At 47.8% G+C, this 16377-nt stretch overlaps 1 protein-coding gene across 8 annotated transcripts in view; it reads left to right on the plus strand.

The window, feature by feature from the left end:
- Positions 1-1012: 1012 nt before the first annotated feature.
- The window catches only part of LOC105027779 (peripheral-type benzodiazepine receptor-associated protein 1), a 99787-nt gene continuing 84422 nt past the window's right edge, over positions 1013-16377 (plus strand). For 6 of the 8 annotated variants that reach the window (XM_034293536.1, XM_034293535.1, XM_034293537.1 and 3 more), the window contains exons 1-2: positions 1023-1111; positions 2078-3266. In XM_034293536.1, the coding sequence (XP_034149427.1) occupies positions 2268-3266 (999 nt within the window). In that variant the 5' untranslated portion in view covers positions 1023-1111; positions 2078-2267. Of the gene's footprint in view, positions 1112-2077; positions 3267-14229; positions 15655-16377 lie in introns of those variants that run through there. The other 2 variants (XM_034293534.1, XM_034293539.1) reach the window with 2 other exon arrangements.

Here is a 16377-nt window from a genome sequence, read left to right on the forward strand (position 1 = left end):
CCTAACGAGGCAGAGGTCATCAGGGTCCCATATTATAGACCTGTCCCCTAACGAGGCCGAGGTCATCGGGGGCCCATATTATAGACCTGTCCACTAACGAGGCCGAGGCCATCAGTGTCCTGTGTTGTAGAACTGCTCCCTAACAAGGTTAAATACAGTAGAAATATTACACTTAAATGCGTGAAATTACAGTTAAATATCAAGAGTCCAGTTTTCATCAAGACAAAGAAAACAAGTTAACAACAACCTAGAACATAGAAAACAATTTCAATAAATGTTGTCTGTTTTCTCAAGAACAGTTGATTCTGAAGAGGAAAACAAGAAATGAAAGTACACTATACTGTCTCTTTTCCCCAAAGCCTCAATCTGAAAAGACAAGGGTTGCTAGAAAGTAAACCAATTACCATATTCAAAGAAAACAACAGTTAGTAGCTGGAGGCAGAGAGGTAGTTGAAATGCAGAAACAAATGAAGACACAACAGTGTTCTTCCTCACTACGGACAGAACCACAGGGGCCGTCACAAGGCTCGGCGCGCAGTCATCTCTGGCATTGTCTGGGTCTCTTTCCAATGTGCCCCAAGCTGGCAAACGTGGGAGTTCTACTGGACAATAATGCCATTCATTCTTTTCTAGTCACCAGCGAGGGAGCCATGGGCCAGAAACTTGGTTACTTCTTTGGCGTTTTTTTTTACATGGCTAATGTTTTGAATAAACACAGACGTCTTTATTTAGTTATTTAAATGACCAGATCTTTACATTTTAACTGTCAATCACAGATTTGTATGAATCTTTGCTTTGCGTTCACGGTCAGCATCATCGACTAAAGGCTACATTCAGCACAAAATAACAGACACCAAAAATATGTCATTACAAAATCACCCGCTCGACTCACATGTCATGTTTAATCCTTTTATTTCATTTGACTTATTGAAGCATGGGCCGTGCGTTTGTCGGTGCATGCCGCTAGTGGTCGCTCGGTTCACAGTGAATATGTCTTTGGTCCACTTGATGACGGGGCGACTCAAGTACTCCGGACAAACGGGCAGTGCTGTCCTGAAGCAACTGGTGCTCCCTTGAGATGCGGATTTCTAATTCGACCGAGGCAGATAAGGTACTTCAAGTACATAAACAACGATTGTCATGCGTGGGCACCGGTTGTGGTCATGAGTCTCAAATGAATAAATAGTTAGCTAGTAATTTTAGTCGCAAATGACAGGGCTATAATCTTAGTTTGTCTGTTGCTGTAAGCTAGCTAATAAAGAAGAGGTGAGTTGATTTGTGTTTGTTGTTCCGTTAGCTAGCTTGGTACTAGCCCACCTCTCTGTGTGTGCTATCTAGGGTCGGGGCTTTAAATCCCCAATGTCTTGGGCTTTGCCTTCCACGTGTGGTTAACGTCGTTACCGGTGTTTACCGAGTTCGCGGACTGACTAATGTAATATAGTCGTTAAGGATAAGTTCTCACAGGGGTGTCACATTTTTCGCGTCTAACCTGGCCATTTAGAGCACCCACCATGTAATGTGAGCTAGGTGTATGAAGGTAACATCTGACTATACATGCATAGAATTGTTAAACAATAAAATAGCAATTTACTGTGATCACTTGTTGCATCCACGATATTTTGTTGCTTAACGGTGCATAATTAGCTACTGTAGCTAGCTTAGCTACTAGAATGCATTTTGCGTCTCTGTCTTTTTCCACTGTATGTGGAGTGTTTTGTAAGTTTACGTGTAGGAGCGAGACTATCTACAGTACACATTTATTTACAGATACACGTTAGCGTCGTCTGTCACCCATTCCAAACCTGTTTTTACGATGCCTGACAAGTGCTTATGATGCCCATCTCGTGCACTTGCTTAATTACTGACTTTAAAAAAAATATATATATATACATATAAAAACTAGCTTAACGTTTTTCCTCTGATGGGTCAATACACCAAACAGTTCTGGCGAATGTTTATTAAAGCTTAAAATCTAATAGTAGAACCATACACTAACCAACAACTGTCCCATCCATCTAACGATGAATCTCATCTCTGACAGCTTCTGACATTCCTCCCTTTCCTTTCTTCTCAACAGTGATGCGCTGTACTATAACTGCATGCCTCTTGCTAAGCATCAGCCTTTACGTCCTAGCTTCTTGCATGAGCACCACATAATTATCTGTCCCACAGCCACACCCCATGGGCTTTTCTCCCTGGGCCTAAACCGAGCGGCCCTCCTGTCAATGCCTGTAACTGTTTTGCTGTGAGGGTGTACTTCACTGAACATGGGGAGAGACCGGGGTGGTAACGCCCTGATTCTGTCCTCCAAGAGGCAGTGGCGTGAGCCGGGAGGCCACGGGGGCGACCTGGAGAAGCTGCGCTCGGCCCTGGAGGCAGAGAAGAGCCTTAACCGTCAGGCTCAGCAGAGGTTCTCCCTGGAGCTCCGACGCCTGCGGAAGGAGGCGGAGTGGGAGCAGCAGCGGGCCCTGAGGGAGCTGACTGCCAAGCACGAGAGACAGAAGGCCCAGGAGCTCCTGCGGCTCCAGGAGGCACTGGGGAGGGAGCGGGCCGCTGAGGTGAGGTGCCTGTTGAGGTACAAAGGGCAGGAGTTGAGGCCAGTCGGCGCCGGGCTGGGGAGGGTGCGCCGGCTCTCTAAAGAGGCCAGCTACGCCGTCGGCAAGTGTGGTGGGGGGAGCAGAAGGGGGACTTCAGACACAGAGCCTGGTTGTGTGGGCAGCGAGGCCAGCTACCGCAAGCTGGAGCAGCTGCTTGGGAGGCTGCAGGAGCAGCTAGAGGATGGAGGCGGAGAGGAGGCAGTGGTCCTAGAGCGCCTCCGTCAGGAGCTGGACCTGGAGAAGGGCCTCTACCTCTGCCACATGCTAGAGGCCCATGGACGACCAGGCACTGGGAAGGAGCGGAACCAGAGCTCCTCTAGGGATCCCAGACCCAGGTCCAATAGCTGTGTTCATCGCACCAGCAGAACCAACTCGGGCAACAGTCCCAAGGAGCCTCAAGGCGGCGGGCCTCCGGCGCTGGGTCGCTCCCTGTCCCTCTCGCTGAGCTCCAAGAGTCCCTCCTCCCCTCCGCCCAACAAGAGAACCAGGAGGGAGCAGGGAAGCTCCGCTTCAGGGAGAGACCTCGGTGCAGCTGCCCGCTGCCCCTCTCCCTTAGCAGGGGACACCTGTCGAGACGGCTCCTCCTCTCAGACCACCTCCACACCCAGTGAAGGCTTGGACCACCAGGCTCAGTCCCTCGGGTCAGAGGATATGGAGGACAGCACAGCGGTAAGCTAGTTCATATACAGGCTGTATTTATTCATCTATGCATTTTCTCACCCCGCTGCCTTTAATTAAAGGTTGTTGAGGTGGTTTGAGGTAATCCTTCTGGTGTCATTATAGTGAAGGCCTTTGCTTCGCGCTTTCATCTATGCATTGATTCTGGTGATGTAGCATGTCTTTGTGAAATGTAATTCAAGTCCTTTGGGGTGTAAAAGTGCTAAGTCTTTGCTATGGTTACATCAGCACAGGCTTAAAAATGCAATATTGCATATTTCTGACTCAGTGAGTCTGTAAGATATACAGCTGAAAACCAAAGCAGTCCTCATCATGGACTTTGGAAGGTGATCAAATGAAACCAATCAGTCCGCAATCCAGATATTATGGGGTTTGTTGTTGGTCAATTCATGAAACACCACACAACAGCTTGATTTGAAAGAACTTTCATGCTGTGATAACAGTTGAGAGCTTCTCGATAGAATATATCTTTAAAAACTATTAAGGTTGTTTGTGCTTTATTGGACTGGAATATCGGTAAAAATATTTTATTTGGCCCAAGACCCACAGGCCAGGTTCTAACCCATGCTGGAGCAGCACATGTGGGCCAGGTTCTAACCCATGCAGGAGCAGTACATGTGGGCCAGGTTCTAACCCATGCAGGAGCAGTACATGTGGGCCAGGTTCTAACCCATGCAGGAGCAGTAAATGTGGGCCTGGTTCTAACCCATGCTGCAGCAGTACATGTGGGCCAGGTTCTAACCCATGGTGCAGCAGTACATGTGGGCCTGGTTCTAACCCATGCTGCAGCAGTACATGTGGGCCAGGTTCTAACCCATGCTGGAGCAATACATGTGGGCCAGGTTCTAACCCATGCTGGAGCAGTACATGTGGGCCAGGTTCTAACCCATGGTGCAGCAGTACATGTGGGCCAGATTTGAACCCACTGGAGGCTGAAGCCCCGACTGCTGGACCAAACTGGACCAAACTGGGACAAATCAGTGTGGATTTTTGTTTAGTGACGTCCTTATCTGTACACACTCTGTTTTACACAACGGTTATTGTCTGTTAAGCCATGGCGCTAGCAAATGTTAGCTTAGCTACCACTTGTTGACCATCACTGGATGTCCTGTTCTGACACACTGGCCCGTGGGTCAGTACTGTAATGATCTGTCCTGGGTGGCACTGAACTGGCTGGGTGTCCTGGGTGCCAAGGTCAATGTGTCAGGCAGACTGCTCCAGTATGTACCGGCTTTGGCACCGGTTTGAGTGTAGGATTCATGCGCAGTGGAAATTAGTCCTCACAGAGGTGATGCCAAGAAAAGGGACTAGCTTAGCCTAAGCTTCGTAAGGGCTTGGCCATAAAAACTGTTTAGCCACTTGTCCTTTTGACAAGTAGGATGTGTGTGTGTGTGTGTGTGTGTGTGTGTGTGTGTGTGTGTGTGTGTGTGTGTGTGTGTGTGTGTGTGTGTGTGTGTGTGTGTGTGTGTGTGTGTGTGTGTGTAAACTGCCTGAAAGCCACAATGATCATAGGAATGACCACTGGTCCCTGATCTCACCTGCTGTCGTCCTTGAGCTCAGATCCAAAATGTGTGTTGGTCCAGACAGACATGTGCTCTCCCATGTTGCTTTTGTGTTGAGTGGAAACACCACCTCTTCGTTACGCCACCATTTTAAATGTACTTATTTTGTGACAAAACGCCACGAAAAAACCTAGTAGCATCCTTGCTGTTTGGCGTTAATTGGTTAGCCGTGTCAGGCTACCTTTCTGCGCTTTCAAGTGGTCCCGCTTGGCCAGGCTCCAGTCTGTTTGATAATGTGTCCTTAACTGACTCCACAGAAGGCGCTGCAATTCATACCAAGAGATTTATCCGGTAACAATTGTCTGTCCAGATGGTTGTTAGTGCCAGATCTGCGCCACATGCCGCGCTAACCCTCCTTTGAGGTTTGGGCGGTCCGGGGCGACCCGCGTGAACTTTGGATCACGTTGGGCTGGTTTCACACTGGGCCACAGACACGATGTTCATGGGAGTGGTGAGACATGCTGTTATGTCTGTTATGTTTGTTGATGTGCTCTTGGGTTGTATGATGTGGTGACGTCAAGACTCCTGTAGCCTGCTAGCATGGGGATCCTCCCCACCGCCCAGCCATTAGTTCAGAGGCTAATCCAGTGCTATTTGTGTTCTGTCTGTCTGTGTGTGCGTGTGTGGTCAACACAGACACAAGTGTTTGTAATTGAGTTGTGGATGGCAAATGTGACCATTGTCAAGTCTGATGCCTTTATTAGTCTGTCAGTCATTCTGTCCATGGCTGCCTACAGTTTGGAGAGAGAAGTGGAATGAGGAGATTAGAGGTGTGGCCTCTTGAGACTAGGATGAGAAGTAGGGGGACGGAAGAGGGATGAGGACGGTAGGGGGACGGGAGAGGGATGTGGACGGGAGAGGGATGAGGACGGGAGAGGGATGAGGACGGTAGGGGGACGGGAGAGGGATGAGGACGGTAGGGGGACGGGAGAGGGATGAGGACGGTAGGGGGACGGGGAACATAGAAGGACGGGAGAGGGATGAGGACGGTAGAGGGACGGGGAAGGTAGGGGGACTGGAGAGGGATGAGGACGGGAGAGGGATGAGGACGGTAGGGGGACGGGAGAGGGATGAGGACGGTAGGGGGGCGGGGAAGGTAGGGGGGCGGGAGAGGGACGGGGACGGTTGGGGGATGAGGACAGGAGAGGGGCGTGGATGGTAGGGGGACAATGGCTGAGTGGACAAGATGTGTTGGTGAGAGGGATGACAACGGGAGAGGGATGAGGAGTGCACAGGCGGTGTTGGTGGACTTTGTGACATTTTCATTTTTCAGAACAAACTGTATCACCAATATTGAGCCGTCAGAAAGATAAATCCAGCCTGTTATAGTTTTGAAACTCCCTTTTAGAAGAGGCCCTTCATGTAAGTATCTCCCTGTACTTGGTAGTGACAGTGTTTTTGATAGTTCTTCAATATTAGCGTAATGAAGTGAAATCTGGGTTAAGCAGTGTCAGAATAAATCCCTTTCATAAAAAAAAACGAAATAGTATGTGTTTTATTGTACTTAACAGCAATCTAAGTATACAGTCATCAGTTGACCTCAAATGAGAAGAGAAGGCCGTCTAAATACTTAGTGAGCTCATGTGGTGCGTTGATTTGTAACTAATCGTAATTATCTGGGACTGTGTTGTGTGTGGGGGGTGGATTAGTAACTGAAACTAGGACTGTGTTGTGCGTGGAGGGTCAAATTAAAAACTGAAAGTATGACTTTTGAGGAGGGAGAGTTGATTTGTATCTAGGAAATACTGTGTGTGTGTGTGTGTGTGTGTGTGTGTGTGTGTGTGTGTGTGTGTGTGTGTGTGTGTGTGTGTGTGTGTGTGTGTGTTTTAGGGCCTACTAAACTCATGGGAACCAAATGTCCCAATGAGTATAGTCAAACCAGATTCATTGGGACCTTTTGCCGGTCCCCGTGAGGCAAAAGTAAATTTCCGGCTCAGGATTTAGATTTAGGGTCAAACTTACAATACATTTGTTAGAATTGGGGCTTCTTTAAGATCAAGGCGTTGTTGGTTAAGGTTAGGCATTACAGCTAGGTAAAGTTTAGGCGTAAATGTTAGTTTATTAAGGTTAGGGTTAGGTTAGGGTAAGGGTTAGGGTTAAGATTAGGGCAAGGGAGCACGCAATTTATATTTTCTGGTCCCCATGAGGGTAGCTCTACAAACGGGTGCACGTGCGTCTCTTCTCTGTAATAGGAAAGCAGCTGGCTTTGTCTGATTTAAAAAGTTGACAGCCATTCTGTTTGGGGTTGTTACACAAACTGATGGTGGTGGCTTGTTTCCCGTTGCTTTTGGGTTATTAGATGGATTAGAATAATTTTATTTCCAATATCCCTTGTGATCATGTCCTCTGTCATGCATAGAGTGATCTCACTTTGGTGGATTCCAGATCCACTCTGCGCTGTCATTTGTTAGTGTGGTTGAGTTTGACTTTTTCTTGTCTTTTTTATTTTTCTTTATTTTGACATGGTTAGCCATTTGAGACCCTATTTTTATTCACAAAGACAACCTGGACAAAGGCGTGTAGATACAGTCAAAACACTGTGTACAAAAGAATAGGCAAGAGATCAATAAATTGCATCATATATTGTGAGTATCTGGAGCATCAGCATTTCTGGGTTTGATTACAGGCTCAAAATGGCCAGGAAAAAATGACTTGTTAGTACCCGCAAAACACCCGTCTCAACATCAGTAGTGAAGAGGCGAAGAGGAAATATGTAAGAGGTGGAAATGTGTAAGTCAAGGAAATGTGTTAGAGGTGATTCATAGAGATGGAATAGGTGCTTAGCAAATGCTAAATATATGAGTTGATAACATACAGATTGGTTAGGTGCTCACCGTAAGAGGTGATACATACAGATGGCTAAGGTGCTTAACAGGTACCCACCATAAGAGGTGATACATATAGATGGAGTAGGTGCTTTGCAAGTGCTCACCATACAAGGTGATACATGTGGATGGCTAAGGTGCTTAACTGGTGCTCACCATAAGAGGTGATACATACACTCACCTAAAGGATTATTAGGAACACCATACTTATACTGTGTTTGACCCCCTTTCGCCTTCAGAACTGCCTTAATTCTACGTGGCATTGATTCAACAAGGTGCTGAAAGCATTCTTTAGAAATGTTGGCCCATATTGATAGGATAGCATCTTGCAGTTGATGGAGATTTGTGGGATGCACATCCAGGGCATGAAGCTCCCGTTCCACCACATCCCAAAGATGTTCTATTGGGTTGAGATCTGGTGACTGTGGGGGCCATTTCAGTACAGTGAACTCATTGTCATGTTCAAGAAACCAATTTGAAATGATTCGAGCTTTGTGACATGGTGCATTATCCTGCTGGAAGTAGCCATCAGATGATGGGTACATGGTGGTCATAAAGGGATGGACATGGTCAGAAACAATTCTCAGGTAGGCCGTGGCATTTAAACGATGCCCAATTGGCACTAAGGGGCCTAAAGTGTGCCAAGAAAACATCCCCCACACCATTACACCACCACCACCAGCCTGCACAGTGGTAACAAGGCATGATGGATCCATGTTCTCATTCGCCAAATTCTGACTCTACCATCTGAATGTCTCAACAGAAATCGAGACTCATCAGACCAGGCAACATTCTTCCAGTCTTCAACTGTCCAATTTTGGTGAGCTTGTGCAAATTGTAGCCTCTTTTTCCTATTTGTAGTGGAGATGAGTGGTACCCAGTGGGGTCTTCTGCTGTTGTAGCCCATCCGCCTCAACGTTATGCGTGTTGTGGCTTCACAAATGCTTTGCTGCATACCTCAGTTGTAACGAGTGGTTATTTCAGTCAAAGTTGCTCTTCTATCAGCTTGAATCAGTTGGCCCAATCTCCTCTGACCTCTAGCATCAACAAGGCATTTTCGCCCACAGGACTGCCGCATACTGGATGTAGCACATATGTTGGACACGTTTCTGCTGGAAATAGCTGTTCCTGGCATACACTGTGTTCTGGCTATTGTTTTCTTATCTGTGCCCCACGCCCCCAAGTCAGGGTTTTCAATTCATGTTTATAAGAGTTCATACTCGGTTGGATCAGGGAGATTGGGTCTTTGTTAGAGGAGAGTGTCAAGGTTGGTTCAGTTCTTTGCCAAGGTCATGCTTGTGCAGGCACCACATAATTAAAGTTTAACTGAACAGGAAGTGGAGTTGAAATGCCCTGAGAGAGTGCATTCACTCTTTCTGGGGGAGGAAGTCTCGGTTTCACTTCTCCCTGTGCTGATGATCAGGGCATTCAGTTGGACTTTTACCAAGAGATTGTTTTGTCTTTCTCCCAGCACATATGTGGCCAGCGAAACACTTTAAATAGATTCTCTGCCCCTTTGTTGACCACTGTGTGATGAACCGGTCGATGGAAACAGTGTCACACACGCCTCTGCCCAACTTAAGCGAGCCGCATGCTCATTTATTTTGGTGGCTAATGCAGTTTAGAACATGTGAAAACCAAAGTGTTGTCAAGCGGTGTTCACTGGAAACACCAAAACACGGAGGGAAGGGTTGATTTCACTCTGGGACAGTAGAAGGCGGATGTGCTTTCAGTAGCTTAGTGGCTTTGCCGAGAGGAAGATTACTTAAGTCATCGCCGTTTCTGCCGAGGTTGACTTCGGTTGCCAGAATTGAATTTGCCTCAAGGAAACGTCAGGCAACCAAACACCTGGCATTTCCGAGTACAGCAAACAACCCAATTTACTGCAAAATGTGGTCGTAATACACCGTGCACGCACTGCATCCGATCGAAACGACAAAGCGCGCCAAATCTTTATTCTCCAGAGCAGTTGGCGGATCATGGCATTGGGATCTGTTGGCGTAACAGGGTGGTCTTGAGTGGAGTGACTGGGTGGTCTTGAGTGGAGTGACTGGGTGGTCTTGGGTGGAGTGACTGGGTGGTCTTGGGTGGAGTGACTGGGTGGTCTTGGGTGGAGTGACTGGGTGGTCTTGGGTGGAGTGACTGGGTGGTCTTGGGTGGAGTGACTGGGTGGTCTTGGGTGGAGTGACTGGGTGGTCTTGGGTGGAGTGACTGGGTGGTCTTGGGTGGAGTGACTGGGTGGTCTTGGGTGGAGTGACTGGGTGGTCTTGGGTGGCTGCTGCAGTGACCGTTAAACTTCAGAGTGGGTGGGGTGGAGAGTCCACCTCTGTTACTTTGATCACTCAGTCGGGTGTCCAGAAATAGAACTGTCCTTAATAAAATGACACTCTCTTTCAAGATCCACAATTACGCTTGAAATGGGGGTGTCACGTGCTGGCGCGCACACACACACGCACACACAGTTATGATTCATTACCAGTGGTATGCATTATGACTGCCCCTATTAATGCACGGCCCCCAGCTATCAATCCCCAGGGGTTTGTCCCCCGCTATCAGTCCCCGGCTATCAATCCCCAGGGGTTTGTCCCCCGCTATCAATCCCCAGGGGTTTGTCCCCCGCTATCAGTCCCCGGCTATCAATCCCCAGGGGTTTGTCCCCCGCTATCAATCCCCAGGGATTTGTCCCCCGCTATCAGTCCCCGGCTATCAATCCCCAGGGGTTTGTCCCCCGCTATCAATCCCCAGGAGTTTGTCCCCGGCTTTCGATCCCCAGGGGTTTGTCCCCGCTGATCAATCCCCAGGGGTTTGTCCCCCGCTATCAGTCCCCGGCTATCGATCCCCAGGGGTTTGTCCCCGCTGATCAATCCCCAGGGGTTTGTCCCCCGCTATCAGTCCCCGGCTATCGATCCCCAGGGGTTTGTCCCCGGCTATCGATCCCCGGGTGTTGGTCCCCAGTGATCGCTGCCCCCGGATCTTCGCCCCCCAGCTATCATTTCCCAGGTCTCGGCCCCCTGGGTCTCGGTCTTCAGGTCTCCACATACTAATAGTAATGCGTTTCTAATTATTTATTTACAATTTATTAGTCATGCTCAATCTTCCATTCCCCTTTTTTATAGCTTCTGTTATAGCACCGGCCAGAATATATGACCCCATGTCAGAGGGGCCATCCCCAGAGTGGACTGTCAGGCCGGAAAAGAGACTAATTGCTTCAGCTGAAATGTCTGCCCTTGCCTCAAGATTTAGTGTGTGCTACATATAAGAGAGGGATTGAGTTATGCAGCCTACTTCATTGGACCGAGCTGAAACCCAAACACTGCACCTGAAATTCACAAGTAATTGGTTCAAGGCTATAGTAATGTAAAATCTTGCCAGGCTGTTCCATTAAATATATATTGTTTTGAACCCTGGTTTAATATTTTATATATTTACGTCTTCTCAACACACTCAATTTATGGCATACACTCCAGGCTTAAGCCAGGTAAATCCACCCTCAAAGGGGTGATTTTATCTCCTAAGTTAAGAGCTGCTTCGGGACTGTGACCATCTGTGCTTGCCAATTCTCTATTATTAGGAAACTGGATTCTTAAAACACCTTATCCTGTTAATATTTAACCAGAAAAGGCTTAAATCCTTGTAATGAGGATCCTGTATCAGATGCCTGGGTTATGCTCATCTAAAAACCAATACTGGCCCCTGGCAAAATAGGCTACCTTCAAAATAAGCTACCTGAGCTGAATTACAGCCACCACACATTCAAAACCACTCTCACCTCCATGGATGTTTTGCTTTCATTTTTGGTTAACCTGCTCACAAAAGCTGGAAAAACAAATTTTGGGGCAGTTTTATTAAAAGTTATTGTTTTCTCAGTTCGACAGAGAACGAGTGAACTGTGTAGAATTTGTGAGACTGTCAGTCTACACACAATTACCCATAGTGCAAAGCAACAAAAATGCTTTTAGAAATGTGTGCCAGTTTAAGAAAATGGAAACACTGATATACAGCTCCGGAAAAAATTAAGAGACCAGTGCACCTTTTTTTTTCCTTTCCAGGAAAGCAATTTATCAAGTAAAAAATCTTACGTCATTAGCCTAACAGTTGATTATTATCAGTTGGTGATTATTAGCATATGTGCGGGAACAGGTATCGTGACAAAAAGAGTACAGAGACCAACACAGAGTAGTGTCATGACATTGCTGAGGTTTGAGCTTACATTCCATCCCGCTGTATAGGTGACGACATCAGTACTTGCAGAATGTACATACAAGGAATAGTTGCTGCCATGATGCAGCCTATGAAATGCAACATAGGCAGCACACAGACATGGATCCAAGAGACAAAGAAATAAAGAGAATCATCGAATGATAAAGAGAATCATAGAATGATAAAGAGAATCATAGAATGATAAAGAGAATCATAGAATGATAAAGAGAATCATAGAATGATAAAGAGAATCATAGAATGATAAAGAGAATCATAGAATGATAAAGAGAATCATAGAATGATAAAGAGAATCATAGAATGATAAAGAGAATCATAGAATGTCGGCTACTCAGACAAGCCGGTCAAAAGCTGACATATTAACCTGGACAGTTACTATATGGGGTCTTCTGCTAGCTCTCCCAAATAAGGAAGAGAGTCCCATTCACCTGTACAATACAAGTAACAGGAACCCTATGTGGCTGTTCTTCTGATGGTTTTGGGGTCCAGGGCCTGTCTCTCTGTAAATGACACTGGTTATGGTGGTTTTGGAGCCCAGGTCCTATCTCTCTGTAAAGGACAGTGGTTATGGTGGTTTTGGGGCCCAGGTCCAGGGCCTGTCTCTTTGTAAAGGACACTGGTTATGGTGGTTTTGGAGCCCAGGTCCTATCTCTCTGTAAAGGACAGTGGTTATGGTGGTTTTGGGGCCCAGGTCCAGGGCCTGTCTCTTTGTTAAGGACTGTTGTTATGGTGGTTTTGGGGCCCAGGTCCAGGGCCTGTCTCTCTATAAATGACAGTGGTTATGGTGGATTTGCCACCTGAACACCGATTCAGACATTATGAGTTGCTGACAAGGGAAGAGGAGTCTTTTTTAATATTACATAATGTTTCAAGCATACAGAGTACAAAAAACCTACAGAATATTGAATAGATAAGGATATAATAATACATACATTTTCCACAGTGTACCGAGGCCCATTCCCACCAGCTGTCAGGCACATTTTACAAGTTTATCATTTTAAAGGGCTAATTGATCATTAGAAAACCCTTTTGCAATTATGTTAGCACAGCTAAAAACTGTTGTGCTAATTAAAACTGCAGTTCAACCTGCATTTAGACTAGTTGAGTATCGGGAGCATTGTGGGTTTGATTATAGGTTCAAAATGGCCAGAAACTGTCTTGTTCTGAGAAATGAAGGCTGTTCCTTGCCAAGAGACTAAAGATCTTGTACAACGCTTTGCACTGCTCCTTTCACAGAACAGCGCAAACGGGCTCCAAGGAAACTGGCTAAGTGACCCCAAACTTTGGAAGGGTAGCGTATATAAGTATTCAGACCGTTTGTCCATGGTCAGACCTGGAAAGAGTTTGTCAGATTGTATTGTGTATCCATGAATGGTGCCGTTATCATCCATCCACATTTCCATCCATAACACATTTCATTCCCACTCTGGAAAGACTAACGTTTATTATTGTCATTTCTTCCCATTGGAATGAGTTTAGTGTTCATTGGATATCCACTGTGCTTTGAACCACGTCAAGGTTTGAACCCTGTGCCGCTCTGCCTATTTTGTCTGTGCCACTGTCTGGGAAAATTCCAATTCATTTCCAGTCTATTCAGGACCTCAGCGCTTATCTATTAGGAAAACGTGGATATCTAAATTGACCGGAATGTAATTAGAATCGAGGCCAACCTAGGTTAGCACTGTTGACGTGAGCCTCTGGTTGGTTGCGTCTTCCTGTTTGGTTGAGTCTGCCTGTGGTTTTGGTTAATCTCCCAAGGGGCTCTCTTGCCCTCTGTTTACTATATTAATAAGCAGCTAGCAAGGAGTTGAAGTGTAGCTGTGATTCTGTGTGAATGTGTGTGTACACTTTCCGTGTTTCTTCATTATGTGTTTTGGGAAAATCTGAATGCTGCCTCTTATGGCGTGGCTGCTGCAGTACAGGAGAATGTGGTGCACTGGTCTGGCCCCTTCTAACCGCCTCTCAGTGTGACACTGTGTCCTCAATATGGGAAGCATTTGGTCCCAACTTACATTAGTACTTCAATGCTTTAAATAGATCTAAACCACCTGGGTTTATGCATTTATCAGTCATTCACCAAAACGTCTCGCGTGCGTGCGTGCGTGCATGCGCACGCGTCTGTGTGCGCGCGCCTACACATGGTATCATCCCTCTGCCCTCCTCCAGCCCTCCCCTCGTCGCCTCCTCTTCAACAATCAATAGGCAACCAACATCATTCCAGCGTCATCTCCATGGAAACCGGCTCCAGCCTCAAGTCATGATTGGCTGCCTCCCAGATGCTGCCTTGATGTGATAGGAGGACCAAACCCCCCCCCCCCTCCCGTCTCTTCTTCTCAAAAACACACACACGGTCACACGCAGGCAGTATTTTCCCCTTCTAGCTGGAAGTCGTCTTCCGTCTCCGTGGTGTCGTTGTGTGGGACGCACTGCTCAGCTCATCCAGGCCTGTTGTGAAGCGGCACCAACCAAGAGGCAGGGACAGCTGGACTCCACCTGCTGCCCAGACTGCCGGCGGAGACAGGGAGAGCCGGGAACCTGTTAGACAAGCCTGTCATTTCTGTCGGCTCATTTACCTGCTGACGTGACCGTTTAGCTGCCGCGCGTCGCCGAAGTCCCCGTTGAATCCTCGTCTGTGCGACGCAGACAGGACGGCTGATTTCTACAAGGCTTTTCAGCGCCGTTGCCAATTTGTGGATGAGCGACGACTGCTCCGTTCCCCCGGAGAACGGAGTCGGGAGAAGCAGGATGGACGACGCGGTCTCCCTTAGTCTGCATAGCAAGTAGGTCTGTGAATCAGGAGACTGCACGCTTCCCTGTTCTGATCGGAGGGAGTACACGCGTGATCATTTGCTCCTAAAAGGCTTCATTGAAGACATTTTATTCCGCAGGAGCTTTTCTGTTCGACCTCAGTGAGTCTGCTGGCCTTGACCATTTGCACTCTCCCAGAAGTAGCTCTATGGACTCCGTGTTGAGCTGGACTCGTCTTGACAATGATGCTTGCTCCCGTGAAAGGAATATTTAATAAGGGAAGAAGGCAGAAGACAATCTGCTAGCTAGTGTTATTGCTGTCGCCGTTTAACCTCTTTCTGATTGGCCAGGCTGACTACAGTAACTAAGTTAGGAGGGAGCGTGGTTTCTGATACGCTCAGTAATTGCTGAGCTTACTGATCTTATTGTGTCGATGTCAAACACTTTTGAGGTTGGCCTGGAACAGTCCAACCCCCAAACGTCTTTTGATAACCGCCACTGAAGAGAGAGAGCCAGAAGAACAAGCTGGGGGAAAGCGGAGGAAACGATGGTGTCTGGGTGACTTTTTCCTTTATAAAATCTGGTTATTTAAATTCCGTCGACAGCGAAGGACAATACTGTGACTGCCCGACCTGGCCTTGACCCCCCCCCCCCTCGATCCAATGTGGGCTTACTGATCCCAGCTGCTTCTTTACTGCCCGCTGTTAACCCTACACAGTGATGTACGACCTGTGCACCAGGCCAGAGCAGCCGTCGGAACCAGAACCGGGTCATCCTGCACCAGACGCAGACGTGCATGGGGTCGTTCGGGGAGACATGGGGTCCCTGGGTCAGCCGGAGCCGCTCCAGCAGGCCGGGGACACTGAGGCAGAGGATCACCGTGCCAAAGCTACCACCCCCAATGGTGACTCAATGAGCGAGGCAGCTCCGGAGACCCCCTCCGCCGTCCCCGCGCTCCACACGGCCGCGCCGGGCAAGAGGCCCTACGAGGAGGTCCATGGCTGTGAGGTGGGAGGGTTTCTCAAGGTAGGTCCCGGACTCAAGGGTGTGGTGACGGTTGTACTTGTAATCCCTCTCCCTTTTCAGTGGTTAAACCCCCACTGGTGGTAGAGTGTTTGGCAGAATGCATCGGGTGCTCTGTCAGGACAACGGACCTGCCGGTCTGATTGCCAATAGTCTCTTTCCTGCTGGTCTCCATCACTCTTAATGGGCCCATTATCTGGCAATGGTGTCCAGTGGACCTTACCGAGGTCTATTGGCAGTTAGTCCTATACGTGTTTGGGTTGTCGATGAACATCCCGTCTGATGCCATCCTGTTCCGGTTTCCCTGCTGTTTTTAACCGGGTCAATGCCGGCGTATCTCCGCTCTGTGCTGGCCGTTGAATGAAGTGTTCCAGTTTGAACGCCGCTTTGAGTTTTGTTGTACGACTCCTCTGCTGTTTTTATATGGGCCAGTGGTGTGGCGTAATAACAGGCTGTCCTTGCTATACTTAGCATGAGACGAGCTCAGCCCACATTTCACTCTGCCGCCGCATAGACTAAGTAGGACAGGATCTGCCTGGTTGGACCTTCATGTGGAACTGGACTGGTGTTGGGAGTCGGTCAGGTCTCTCGTGTAATCGAGCTGCACGAACGGGTGGACTGACAGGGATGTGAGCTGTTACCTTTTAGGAACATGGAGAGATTTCTCACACACACACATTTATGTTTATGATGTGTATGTGAAGACACCGAGGGTTATAAATAACC

This window comes from Esox lucius, chromosome 7 (genome assembly GCF_011004845.1).
Source record: "Esox lucius isolate fEsoLuc1 chromosome 7, fEsoLuc1.pri, whole genome shotgun sequence".
Taxonomy (NCBI): domain Eukaryota; kingdom Metazoa; phylum Chordata; class Actinopteri; order Esociformes; family Esocidae; genus Esox; species Esox lucius.